The 14,232-nt window shown below is 55.5% G+C and overlaps 1 protein-coding gene across 1 annotated transcript; it reads right to left on the minus strand.

Moving 5' to 3' along the window:
• Nucleotides 1-2,180: 2,180 nt before the first annotated feature.
• On the minus strand, nt 2,181-13,919 carry DRD4 (dopamine receptor D4). The gene is made up of 4 exons (XM_064453354.1): nt 13,538-13,919; nt 4,440-4,552; nt 3,214-3,758; nt 2,181-2,473 (listed from the first exon to the last, which is right to left on the minus strand). Exons 1-4 carry the CDS (start codon nt 13,808-13,810, stop codon nt 2,271-2,273), a joined length of 1,134 nt encoding a protein of 377 aa, XP_064309424.1. The 5' UTR covers nt 13,811-13,919; the 3' UTR covers nt 2,181-2,270.
• Between the last annotated feature and the right edge of the window lie 313 nt (nt 13,920-14,232).

Below are 14,232 nucleotides of genomic sequence, written 5' to 3' on the forward strand. Positions count from 1 at the left end.
CAGGCTTGCGTGTCTCCTGCTTGTGTAGGGGCCTGGGCAGCAGCTCACGCAGACACGGAGCCAGCGCTCCACCAGCCCTGCCACATCGTCTGTGGCTGAGTACAGCTGTGCCTCGGCTGCTGTCTGACTTCTGGCTTTGCTGAATCTTTTAAGGGGGGAAAAAAACCCACACCATTGGAAGGGAGTGGGGCACCTTTCCTAAATGAAAAAATATCGTAGGTATGAGTCATCTGTAACTGAAGCTCTCGGGGAGCTTCCCATCAGAGCCCTGGTATCTGGGGCAGCTGCGCCCCAATGGAGTGGCAAACTACAGATCTCAAAAATTTATAGTGTAATCACTGTGGCAGTTTAATAGGTTTATTTATTGATGATAAATTGCTCGAGCATTTTTTATTCTTAGTCAAAGAAAACCTCCAGACCTCCCTGCAGTACTTTTCCTGTTTGTTTCTAAGCAAACAAGTTCCCCCTCGGAAAGCAACAACCTTACACAAAAATCGCTACTCAGAAGCGTGCAATAACCATTCGTTTCCCTCCTGAGCCTCTGAGAACAGCGTCAGCTTCTCCCTCTGGCCACCCTTGGTGTCACCGTGCTCAGGTTGACCGAAAAGTATAAAGGATTTTTTCCCTGCAGGTTGGAAGTGGTTCCTGGCAGGTGTCATACAGCTTGAGAAGGAATTCTGGAGGTGTAGCAATAACGTCAGTGTGCCTTTGGATGGGTCAATGTAAAGTCACTCCTAGGCAGGTGCACGCTCTGACAAGGACCGCACGACTCCCATCCTCACCAGCCTTGAGTGATCCGTGCCCCGGCAGCCTCAGCGCAACCCGTCACCAGCCCCAGGCAGGGAAAGCACAAGCTAGCGAGGCAAGAACGGCGTTTTGTGAGCTGGTACCGAGGGGGCGGCTGCGGCCTGTCAGGTGTCCCTGGGTCTCCTCGTCGGCCTGACATTCCTGCTTGGGGTGAGCGATGCCCGTCCTTCTAGGGCGCTGGGAACGGCTGCTGCACTTCAAGCTGTGGGATTGCAGAGCAGCGCTGCCCTGCAGCAGGCGCTTTGGATTGCTCCACGTCTTGGCCAAATCTTGGCATTCCTCAGCCGGGGCCGGCCTTAGTTAGCAATACTGTTGTGGGTTTCTTTTTTTTGTAGGACTTCAACGTCCCGTGTCAAACAGGAGTAAAAATCAGTCAAGGGGAAAGGAGGTTGCACAGGTAGATACTCCCTCACCTGGCATGTGAACATCTGGGAAATGAGCTTAGCAGCCTTTCCCCCCACCCAGACTTTTGGCCATGTTGCCTCCCAGCCCTGCCAGGGCCACCCCAGCAGCCAGAAGAGCCCATGGCAGGCCCAGAGCCAGCTGAAAGCGTCTCAAGCAGCACGTGGGGCCCTGCTCCGGGACAGCCAGCCTTGTCAGTAAAATGATAAAAAAACCAAAAACCAAACAAACCCTTGTGATCCTCATCAATCCTCTGGCCAGGCTAAAGCTCTGTCCGGAGCCACTTCTGAAATGAAGAGGGATGAATTTCTGCACTTACCCTTTCCTGCAACCCCAGGGGCTTCTTTGCTGGGGCGAAGGCAACAGCCCAGCTCCGAGAACAGCACTGGGAGACAGGCAGTGTGTCCTGGTGTGCATCAGCAGGGCTCAATTCTGCTCTATGCTCACGAGCTTGGCTTGTCCTCACGGTTTAAATCACATGGAACTGGTGGAGATGGGCCGTTTCCAGGCTGGGCTGCAGCAAGGGAGGGCTCCTTCAGCAACGTTTGGCAAGGTGGAGCCAGGAGGACTCCCCCGGTGCGGGGGTAAGAGCAGGGAATTTGTCTGCAGCTCCCAGGGCCGGAGCAGCTGCAGGCTTCACAGCTTTCCTGCCTCCCTGGAGCATGGCCTTGAGGGGTGTTTTACTTTGCTTAGTGACAGCTAAGAGAAACCCAAACCAGTCTAAACACCCAAATCCAAAGCAAGAGCTGTTCTGAGAAGCAGCCCTGCTGTCTTGTGGCATCTCTTGCCACTTATGTTGAGCACCAAGCGTTCAAAAAGCGGCTACACCTGCAGTTTGCAGTGGGGATAGCATCCAAGCTGTTTCCCACTCGTACTCACCTGTAACTCCTCATTACAAAGGGCTGGGCGCCAGCATCCTTCGGCTGCCATCTCCTCCTTCCCTCCTCCCCAACAAAGACAGCAGACCTTAGGCAGAAATAGATCTTTAATGAACTATAAAAAAAAAAAAACCCCAAACAACCTAGCCTGGTCGTTCCTTCTCCCCGCCAGTTCCGGTGGGCTCAGCAGAAGAGGTGCAAGACTTTGCGGAAGAAGTTCCTGAACTCCGCGTTGAAAACGGTATAAATGACAGGGTTGAGAGCACTGTTGACGTAACCCAGCCAAGTGACAATGCTGGTGACTTGAGCGGGAATGGTGCAGGACTTGCAGAGAGCCCTGGTAATGTGGACCACAAAAAAAGGTGTCCAGCAGAAGAGGAAAGCACCTGCCAGAAGGACATTAAAGAGAGAAAGTGATGTGAAAGTTAAAAAGGCTTTAATTTAACAAACGTGGCCTGGGCCAAACAAGAATGGAGACAGCTCAGAGCGCTTAGGGAAAAAGCAGCAGGTGTGCTGACATACAGAGCTGGGCTTACGCCCAGACAAACAATTTAGGATCTTTCTTGTCCTAAATGTTGATTAAAAGTCTAAGTTATATATTGGTTTGGATTCACATTTAAGGTATCAGGAGTCACCGGTTTACCTTGAAGAGAAGGTTGGATTATGAACACTGTATATCCGTTCTTTCCCAAGGGTGGTGTTTGTTGGCTCTGCTTTGCCTCAAAGGGATACTGAGATTTTCACGGGATAAACATCTCTCACAATGAGAGACAGAACGGCAGGTCTCGCCCCAACCAGGCTCTTCCACAGGAGGTATAAAAACAAGTCCACATGTGACAGAGAGGGAGGAGGACCCCAGATGTGGCACTGGGGAGGTGGAACAAGAGGGAGGTGGCTTTTATCTCACCCTCGCCTCCTCCAGCGAGGACAAAGTGTGGCACTCAGCGTGACACCCCTCATCGCTGCCCAAGCACGCGGGCCTGGGCACTTTGGTCCCTGGCAGGGGAGTCCGTGGAGCGTGTGTTCACCTCTCCGGGTTCCAACAAACCCCGCCAGGCACAACCCCACTGCAGGACAGCGCCGTGCCTCTCCCGCCCTTCCCCAGCCGCCACCGACTGCTACTCACCGACGACGACAGGCAGCACCCGCATGGCCTTCCGCTCCCGGCCATTGAGCTTGGCCCGCTTCCGACTGTGGCCTGGGTGTGGGTACTTGAGGTGCGGGTAGGAGACAGTCCGGATGCCATTGTCCATCACATAGTCCCCAGGGTGGTCAGAGCGGGCGTAAGGGTTGCCCTCTGGCTCCAGTCCGGTCTGCTCCCTCTCAATAAAGGTTGAGGGGTGATAGAGCTTCCTGTTGGCCCCATAGATGCTGCCCCTTAGCTTGGCTTTCCTGGCTTCTTCCCAGCGCTTGAGCCCTTGGAACATGGCGCAGTAGAGCACCAGCATGATGGGGCAAGGGATGAAGAAGGAGCAGATGGAGGAGTACACGATGTAGTTGTCATCCTCCAGCTGACACAAGCTGGGGTCCCGGTTTGGGACGTTGTTGAGACCGAATATGACTGGTGATGCTATAGCAAAGGCGAATATCCAGGTGGTGGATATAAGGATCAACTGCCGCAGGTCGATTTGTCGCCGGTTGTAGTTCAGTGGGATTGAAACAGCGATAAACCTGCCAATACAGGCCCCAGGCGAGTCAGTCCTAGTACGGTGGTGTTACCACGGGTAACGTAAGCGAGTGGTCCCAAACCTGCCTGCCACTGGCCTTCCCCTGCTATTAACTTACATAGAATGATGATGTCCTGTGGCGCCCAATGCTGGCCACAGCGCTCCAGGTGAGGCCGCCCCAGCGCGGGGCAGAGCGGGACAATCCCCCCCCTCGCCCGGCTGCGATGCAGGGCTCGGTGCCCCCCGGGGCACGGCTGGCCCTCAGGGCTGCCAGGGCACGCTGGGGGCTCGTGTTCAGCCTGCCGTCGAGCAGAGCCCCCAGGTCCCTGCAGAGCTGCTCCCCAGCCCCTCACTCCCAAGCCTGTCCGTACAGCCAGGGCTGCCGAGCCCCAGGGGCAAAACCCGGCACTTGCAAGTGGCACTTGCCACACAGCCAAGGCCTGGGCTACAACCAGTCTCCCCACTCAGAAGAGACAGCTCTGGCCCCGTCACACAACTTGCTTTCAGCTTGGCCACCACAAGGGTGCTGCTGGGACACCAGGCTGGCGGTGGGGCAGAACACCCTCCTGAGGGGAGGACAGAATCAGCCTCCCTCGTGGGACCCTTGCGAGGGCGTGTGTGGAAGCAGCCTGATGGCAGGACACAGCGCTCTCTCCCCTGGCACGAGGAGGAGGAAGGCACTTACCGATCCACGCTGATAGCACAGAGGTTGAAGATGGAGGCCGTGCACAGCATCACATCCATGGTCATCAGGGCGTCGCACAGCACCGTGCTGAGGGACCACACACCTCCCTGGAACTGAAAAGATCCCCGGGGTCAGCAGATGCCATGTCCCACTGCCTTGACAGTGTCAGGAAACACCTCCGTGCTGGGGTGCCTCAGCCACCCACGTTTTCCTCCAAATGAGCAGCCTGAAGGCAAGCAGTCCTGCCCCCGGCATGATACTCCCCTCCCAGCAAAGCAGCAGCACTCGGGATTAGCCCCACACAAGAGCTCCCAGCTTACACAGGGCTCCGCGGTTCTGGCCTGGCTGGAGACTTGAGCCCACAGACCATCGGCACTGCCAAGCAAGTCATGCTGGGCAGAATAACTGATGCAGGGCGGCCCACTGCCTTGGGTTAGTGCAGAGTGACTCAGAACCCCCAAACCCATCAAACTCACCATCCCAAAATCTCCCCAGTAATGCAGGGCTAAGCGTTCGCCACGCAGCATCACCAGCTGCCCCTCACTGAGGAAACAGGGAGAGGCTCTTCAACAAGCGACGGTGCACAAAGCTCCTCTTCCATTTTTCATGACCAAACTGCTCCAACGTCCTGTTTGCAGGCAGTCTGAATAGAACTGTCTCATTCTGTCACGCTGAGCACAAGGCCAGCCTCTTGAGACTGTGCTCAAGCTAGTCAGGTATAATCTCTTGTTCGCTCTCTCTACAACTGCAGGCACCCAGGGCAAAGCAGAAGAGCTGCCAGCGAGAGGACATGACCAGACGTGTGTCATTGGTCCGTATGACTTGGAAGCACTGACTACTCAATACAGAAGAGATCAGTTAAAAATCTAAGCTACCGCATCCCAGATAATCCTCAGGAAAAAAAAAGCAAACAACAACAAAGCCACAAAATGCTCAAGGGTTTGCGGTTTATCAACACCAGCTTGTGGAACGGGAATGTTTGCTCAGCAGTGTGCTGCGAACCTGGCTGCCGGAAAATGGGAATGGAAGGAAAAGCTCAAGGAGCACAGAAATAAGTCAGGATTCATTAAACCCTTCTTCAGCACGTGACACCAAACACTTGTCCAGACCCTCCTGCACCCAAAGCTGATGCACTGAATGTCGGCTTCCTTTCCTCGCACCAGGACAACTGCCCCTAGGATGAGGCCATAAACAGAATTTTTATAAAAATTCTCATTTTAGTACAACAAGAGAGGGTGCCTTTTTGTTTTCCCCTGACTGCAAAAGAGGGGCTCAAAACCCTGCTCAGCTCAAGCTGAACCTCCGTCCTAGTGTAGCAGTTGAGAGGAAGAAGGGAACTAATTGATCTTGAAAAGGGCGAGAGCTCTCAGGCTGCAGCGCCTTCAGAGGACACAGCCTTTGCCGTGAGATTCAAGCTGCATGCTCAGAAAATGCTACAAGCCCTTCCCTTACCCCGCCAAACCCAAGGCTCCGGCTCTGGGGAAAGTGCTGGGAGAGGACTTTCCATTATACCGTGGATCTTGCCCGCCCACTTCAGCAAAATGCGCCAAGAACCTCTCTGCCGGGTGAGTGACTTTGGATTAGCGGCAGAGCTGGCTTTGCTGGGTCACGTGATTAAGTGGTACCTAATTACAGGAGGTTGCAGAAGATTAGCCCATCAAGTACACAGTGTAAAGCTTTAGGCATCATAAATGGCTCAGGCCGCCTTTAAGAAGCGCTCCAGAGCGACTCCATTTCCATCAGCTTTTCTGCATTCTCTGCTTTTTCAGCGTGAGGCCCCTTGGTTTTGGGCAGCCATGCGCCATCGGGAGTGCTGCTGCTGAGAAGGCACAGGCAGCTGGTTGCACAGCCAAACAGATGCTCTGCAGGCAAGCCTCCTCCCTTAACTAAACAAAACAAAGCTGCAAACCTAACCCCACAAGCCAGCCTACCTGCTAGCACATCTCTAAGGCTGATGACATGCTCTGCACAGCTCTGGTGAGGATATGGTCTGAGCCTGAACTAGGTGAGGTTAGGCATATTAACCACCGCCCTGGAAACCTCTGGGCATCGCTTCGTGGAAGAAGATGGAAAAGTATGTGGGGAGGGAGGGTCACGCTCTGCCCTTAGCTCCATGCTGCCTGGCAGGCAAGGAGGGTTTGTAGGAAGGTGATAGCGATTGCCTCCCCCCACGCAAGGCAGGCCCCTTTCAGCGCGGTATCGCAGGTGCAGGCTGGCTGCTTGTTCAGCTGACCAAGGTTGGCAGCGCCAGTAAATTCACGTCCAGCCACCAGGGCCTCTTACAAGACACCAGCATCTCACTACAGATGGCACTTAGGGTCTGGATCAACCACTATGCGCAGAGGAGGAACAAATCCAGCTGCTTCTTACGAAGAATTTGTTACAAAGAAGTTACGGAAAAGATTTTGATTTTATGGGATGGTGGATGGCAGGAGACAGACTTGACCTCAAATGCCCTCGCAGGCTGCCTTCCTAGCTCAGGTCGCTTTGGCGTCCCTGTTCCTAAGCACAGCCGATTGGTAAGAAAAAAATCTGCCTTCTTGTAAATGAGGTGGATGCCAGAAGAGCTCTTATGCTGCCGGTGCTCCTGAGGGTGTGAGCCACGAGAGGGCCAAAGGTTTTCGTCTTACTTCTTATGATAACAGCCCTTGTCTCAGTCCTGCCACATGCTTCTGCACGGCACCACGCGCAGCTTCACACCCGCCTCTCTCGCCAGCCCTGCAAAGAGGCTCACTAAGAAGCAGAGACCACAGAGTCACCCTTTGGTGGTGATGGCAGCTGAAATAAGATACCCAGGCAACAGCAGCCTGCAAGTGGACGAGGAGGTGCCCAGCTGAACTTCCGAACGAGCACCTGCCTGCCCTCAGCGAGGCCACGGCCCAAGCGCATAGCATGGAGGGACGGAAAGCGCCAACCCTAAGAGCCTGCTGGAAAGGCTACGACACCAATCAGAAGTGTAATAATCCTTGCAAGTGGGCAAAGTCCAGCAGCACGGTCAAAGAATTGTCCAAATGCCCACAAGAAGCTGACTCTGGGCCTTTTTTTAAGAGCCTTGACGACTGCTACATTCTCCAGAAGACGCAATGCAACCTGCAAGGAGAGAGGAAGGAGAGGGAGTGGGACACAAGACAAAGGTGGGTTCACACTGGCTCTGAAATCCTGGATTGACTTAAATCATTGAGGCCAAGGTTCTTCAGAAATGACAGGAAAGTCTGGTCACCCACCCGAAACATTATGACGGCCCAAAATTTGAAGACGCCTCCCCCCGTTATTGGTCACTGCAAATAAACTCCTTAGTGCTGGTTTATAATCGCTGGCCTGCATCATCTCCCTGGTATTTTGTGCAGAGTCTGTGTGGCTCAGACATCAGTCAGGCCTAGAACAACATCTGTCTCCACTAAAGCTGTAAGATTCCAGGAAAGACTAGTCTCGATACCTCTGCAAAAAGGACAACATGCGTTCACAGAGAGCCGCAGAGAGTTTGGAGGGTAGAGGTCTGGTCTCTCAGAAGAGCTGCATCACGGGCACATGACATGCTGTGAAAAAGAGATCTTCCTCTACCAGCGGTACACTGACAGCCTGAAAAGTTTTATGCAGAACAGCATCACCCTGACCAAGAAAACGGCTTGTATAACTAGTACTGGCTGCTCTATCGCTCTGAGGATCTGCGAGGCAGAGCGTCTGCTTGGAAGGGCTCATCTTCCCTGACCTGCAGAAGGGTAAACTCTCAGATCTGCTAAAACCGTTTCCTCTTTTTCGTAATCAATTACACAGATCTTAGCGGCAAAGATGTTTACATAACCATGCCTTCCACGGCTCCTGCCAGCAGCTCGCCGGATCAGACCCCTTTCACAGCTCAGGCACTCAGCGTGGATTAAGGAGAGAGCTGATCAAAGGACCAGTCTGCAGAGCGAGGCAGGTAGGAGGTACGCTCTACAGCAGAGCACAAGAGTGGAAGTTGCCGGGAATGCCTCCGTTAATGGGGACTATATACACTGCTGCTGTGGCTCCTGCCGTTGTCACTGAGCCTTCGAGCAGAGGAAGCAGGTAAATGCAAAGATGAGCCTTTGCAGCCATGCAGCTCCCTCCCTGCAGATTTCTAGTGGGCAAAGCCACGCGGAGCCTGATGATGTTCTGCAGTACGTCCACTGCACCCTGTAGCTCTGCTTTCTCACGTGCCCTCACTGCCTCAGGGGAGTGATAACCCCCATTTTCAGTGCTATCACCCCTCCAAGGCAGACTCCAGAATCTTCTCCTGGCCTCTTCGTACAAGAGCAGGGCTTTGCCCCTGGGGAATTATCATGGACCTCTGGGAGGGCCCCAGGCCACCTCCTTCCCACATGCTTCCCCTCATCCTTGCCTTATGGCACGGGAATTCTAGGAGAGCACTTCACACTCCCGTCAGAAAGACAAGGCTGCTGCAGAAGAGCAGTCCACCTTCCCCAGGGATTTTTACCTCTCCCTGTCACACTGCTAAGAGCTGAGATTCCCAAACGAGTTGGAAGGTAAATGCCTTCTGCACACCAGGGCAGCCTGCCGTGTGGTAATTAACAACCGGCAAACGCCAGAACACATCTTTGTTCTGTGTCTCACCAAGGTCAGTGGGAAGCACTGGGCACAGCTGCGTCGCCACGCTGTGATTTGGCATGTGAGTGCCTGTGTACGTACCGATACCGGCACATCGGCTCCGTCACCCCTGAGTAGTGGCTAACAACACAAATGGCAAACAGCGCTGAGCCACCTCCACCCGAACCAGCACTCCAAACAGAATGAGGAATGATCAGGGTACAGAAGTTCATCTGCTTTTCTTTAAAGATGGTGTATTTCTGCAAAGGAGAAGCTGGCTGTAAACACTGCCCTGTCAGGGATTCACTTCACATCCACAGTCTTGGGAGCTGTTCAGTTTGGAAACAGATGCTTTAAGCCAGTGGAAAGCTGATGTTTCTTCCCTTCTCATCCATAGGGTGCTTCTCGGTTACACCAGGTTGTGGAGGATCAGAAGTGACAAATGACAACAACATTTGGATTTAAGGAAGGCCAGCTTCATCACATCAGTTTTAACACTCTCATTAAAGCCCCAGGTGTTAACTTGAGCTGCTAAAGTGGTAAAGTTGGCAGGGCAAATTAATGAGGAAAGAAATAAGCCTGAAGAACTCCCACAACGTGTTGTAGACTCTAGAGATTTAGGACAGGGCAGGACTCAGCGAAAACATTCATCTCGCACAGAGAAGGCTGGTCTGTGGGGAGAAGAGGTCTACAGGCTTTCCTGCGCTCCTGGAGAGCGCCGCACGGCTCCGGTTCCGTGGGAGGTACTGATTTCCTGCACCACTGGCCTATTTCCAGAGAAAGTTCTCTCAGCCGAAGACTGTCCATTTTCACATGTGTTGAGGGAGGCTAGTGCGGCAGGACCACAACTAGCCAGGAGCAACAGCCACCATCTCCTGCTCGCCATCGGAGAGCCATCGCACCACCGTGGTGCCTCTCCCGCAAGCTGCACGTGTGAGGACAGGACTGGAGGAGGTTGGCATTAGATGGCCCCATCTCCCTGCCCTTCTGCCAAGCTCCATTTCCAGCGGAGACTGCAGTGATTGTGAAGCGGCACAGAAAAGGAACAGTTGTGACCGCACACACCGATTTCCCCCTTGTCTAGCACCTGCTTTCAGCAGCCCTCCAACCCTGCAGGTACGAACAAGGGACATCCAGAGAGAACTAACACACAACTTGGCTTCCTACAGCCAAGACCTCTGAATCCTCACCACGGACTAAGAGTTTAGCTGTGACAAAACATGATGCTGGCTCTTCCAGAAGTACAAAGGGAGAGTATGTGTCAACAAATGCTGCTCACGCATCAGAATAAGCTTTCTTAACAACTAGAAATAGCAGCCAAGATCACTGTGCTCAGGCTTCTGTGAACAGCAGCAAAGGATAATCCACATCTCACGGGAAGGAATCCCGTCCCCACTGGAGCTTGTGGGAGATCTCTTGTTTTGTGGGGATGTCAGATATCACCTCAAAAGTTAAATCCCTCCAGCTGTCTTCTAAAGCCCTGACTGGGAAGGACGTTTCCAAAATCCTAACACAGGAATCCATCTCATGGCAAAAAAAAGCACAAGATGACCAAGCTTCTCCTGCTGAAGGAAAGAAGTGCTCAGAGTTTATTGCTCTGTTCCTGCTAAACAAGAAGCAAAACCCCACCCTCTCAGCTGTTTTTCAAGTTTTCCAATAAGCCCTCAAGGTCCACCTTTACTCTCTGAGTAGCTGTAGCAAAGTTAAAAACAACAGCCAAACAAAAGAACCCACACCAGGAACAAAGGTTGAACTGAGCATTCGGGACCGTCCGTGCCCCGCTTTCAGTGGTTAAATGCAACGGTACAGAATGCAAGCTGGAATCAGGCTAGTTTTAAGCAGCAGCAATCGCTGTACCCTGCCCCCCCATCCGAGCGGCTGATCCTGAGCTACAGGTTTTACCTCCAAGAAAAGAGAAGAAAAAACAACACAAAAATTCCTGTCCCCCGGCACTGACTCAATGGCTACCCTCACTCTTCCTTAGCATATTTCAGAACAAAACGAGCTGCAAATCCTGTACCAACATATAGGAGATTATTAAAAATAGATTATTAAAAATGAACACGGGCACTACAGGCTCTGAGCCCACCAAGAAAGTTCCAGGCACGACATGGGAACTGCTTCAACACGACAGCCTGAGCGGCCCTACATGTCAAGACCCCATTGCCTGCTGGAGGAGGCTGTGCCTGCTGCCCAGTGCTGCCTTTCTCTCCATACCTGTGCAGCGCCTTCCACACCCGCTCTGTGCGTGACCGCTGCGTGGGAGGAGTGCAGATCCTGGTGCGTGCTTTTTTCACAGGGTGTCCTACGCCTCTGAAAGCCTGCCTTGTTAGAGGGGCTGCAGAAGGTGGAGGGAAAGACAATTCTGTCATACGCCGCCTTCATTCCCTGTGGTTTAATGCCCTGGGTGCAGAGACACGGAAGAGTTACACCTCAAAACTGATGGTTCTGAACAGCTATGGAAGCGAACGCACAGAGTATCACCACAGCTATGGCACAGGCTGGACAGCCCAGGTTTTTAAAGCTCGTACAGGGCTGAACACCCATTGCCTGAGCATCCAGAGTTTGTGGGGTGTCTGTGGTACCCAAGGAAAGCCCCACAATGCTCATGCCCAGCTGGAAGCATTTTCCGAGGTACCCCAGAGTATGTGAACTAGCATTTTACATACGCCAGCAAAACTCAAGCCTGCAGGCTGGAGGAAACCCCACGGGTGAGTGTGTCTGCTGACACAACAGGGACCTGGAGGCATGGAGGGACAACAGAAAGAGCAAGGTTAAAAAAAGGGGGAATTCCAAGTAGCAAGAAGTAGCTGAGAAGAATCATGAAGACAGAGGCTTTCTAACCACCAAAACTGAGTTAACAAAGGAAAAGCAAAACCACTACAACCAAACAGCACTGGGGGGCTTCTGTCAGTGTGGTGGAGAGAGGGGAATCTTCACTGGCTCTCCTCACGGGTTCCCTGCCAAACGTGTCCCTCCAGAACACCTCTGTCTCCAGGGAGGTCACCATGTCCTGCAAAATCCTAGGACCAGGTAGAGAGGCTAAAAGCATCCTAAGCTCTAATCCGCAGCCTGCCTTGCCTAAGAAAATATAGGCCGGTCCCCGTGGTGCTAAGCGGCAGCCCCGGCATGCGAGAGGAGGGGAGATGCTAAGGCCTGAACACTGCTGGTACGCTCTCGTGTCAGCCGTCAGGGACGGGAACACCACCCAGCCTCTCTCACGGGGACAGCCCCTTTCACTCCCTGACGAAGCACTTAGGCCACCACCCTACAGATCAGGTGGCTATCCGAAACCGCACCCTGCCCCGGCGCCCAGGCTGCGGCTTGCTGGGGCTGCTCGCTGTGCTCAGGGTTACGTCCTGGCTCTCCCCGCAACTGGAAAGAAGAGGGCTCCTTTTTCTTCCGTGAGGGCAGCTGCAAAACAGCTCCTATTTTGGGCTCTGTGTGCTTTCATCCACGGGAGCAGGGAAACAGCCACTCGCTGGTGCTAACGGGCAGGCTCCAGCGAGCCTCCTCGCTCCAGCCCAACAAATCCCCCTGCAATCTCAAGGCGTTATCAATCCCCTGGCAGTGAATTATCTCCCTTTTTACAGAGAGGCAGAGAGAAATGCAAAACCACTCGCCCTCAGGAGCTCCTGTTCTTCCTTCCCTCAGCTGTTACAGTCTCGGAGGTGAACAGAAAGCCTGACCCAAAGCCCCTGGGGCGGCTCTCCACGACCACCACCGCACGCAGGGTCAGGCCCGCGCCAACCCGAGCACGCCTGCCAGGAGGAGTCCTGAAGCGAGCCCACCAAAGCCACCTTGATGTAGGGTGACCAAATCCCATCCACCTCCCTAGAAGGACAGTTTCCCCATCTCAACTCGACATGGAAACCTGTTTCCTGGCTAAACATCTCCCTTATCCCCAAAACCTGCTCACCTTACGCCAGGCAGAGCACAGCACGGGAGCTCTCTGTCCCTTCCTAACCGTTTGCTGATGGCAACCTGGGATGTGTGCGATGCAAGGGCTGCCCAGAGCTGCTGACCCGGCCCGGGCAGACACCCCGGTGCACCTCCCCGCGGTGCTCTCGGCGCATCTCCCCCCGGCGCTCTCGGCGGCCGCCCGGGAGGACCACGGGGGAGCCCACGAACTCGCACTAAACCGGCTGCCGCTACCACGGCTCCGGGGTCCTGCTCCGGGGTCCTGCAGCGGTTTCGCGCCCGCGGGCAGCGGCGATGCCGTGGGAGGCTGAGGGAGAAGCCGCGCTGGTTTGAGAGCGGCGCAGCGATGCCAGCGGCGGAGCGGGGCCCGCGGCCCGCGGCCGGAGCGCGGCGGCCGTCCCAGGGCCCGAGCGGCGGCGGCGCTCCCGAACCGCAGGGACGGAGGTGGGGAACAAACCCGGAGAGGGGCTTTAACCCTCCGCGCTTGGTCTCTCGCCGATCGCACCGCGCAGCCCTGTCGCTTTCGGGGAAACCCCCGGGGGGCCCCAAGTCCCGCTCCCGCACACCCCCCGCCGCCCCGGTGCCCCGCAGCCCCCCGCGGGCAGCCTCACCTCGGAGTACACGTAGAGGGGCAGGACGAGGAGGGCGAGCAGCAGGTCGGCGACGGCGAGGCTGACGATGAAGTAGTTGGTGGTGGTCTTCAGCGCCCGCTCGGTGCAGACGCTGAGGCACACCAGCCCGTTGCCCCCCACGACGAGCAGGATGAGGACGATGCCCAGCACCAGGGCGGCGACGTTGTGGCCGGCGGCCGGCGGGGGCGGCGGCGGCGGCGGCGGCAGCGCGGTGCCGTTGCAGGGCTCGGTCCCGGCGCTGCCGTTCCCCATGGCGCTGCCCCGGCAGCCCGGGACATGGGAGCTCCGGGGGGAGCCCGGCTCCCGCCGCCGCCAGGCTCCGGCCGGCCCCAAACTTTCCGCCGAGCGGGGAGGAGCGTCGGCCCGCCGCCGCCCCGAGGCAGCCCCTCCCCGGGCCCGGCCCCCGCCGCTCCGCCGGGGCCGCCAGCGGCTTACGGGGGGGTGGCGAGGGGCAGCATCCCGCTGTCCCGTCCCCGTCCGACCCCCGCCGAGTCTCGGGGAGGTGCCGCTGCCGGGACCCCCCGCCCCCGGGCCGGGGTGAGGGGCGCGTCGTGGTGGCACGTAGAATCACAGGACCACGGAATCATTACGGTTGGGAAAGAGCTCTGGGATATCAAGTCCAGCCGCCAACCCAACACCCCCAGGCCTCCTAAACCGTGGCCCCAAGTGCCACA

Source organism: Phalacrocorax carbo, chromosome 5 (genome assembly GCF_963921805.1).
Source record: "Phalacrocorax carbo chromosome 5, bPhaCar2.1, whole genome shotgun sequence".
Lineage (NCBI taxonomy): Eukaryota > Metazoa > Chordata > Aves > Suliformes > Phalacrocoracidae > Phalacrocorax > Phalacrocorax carbo.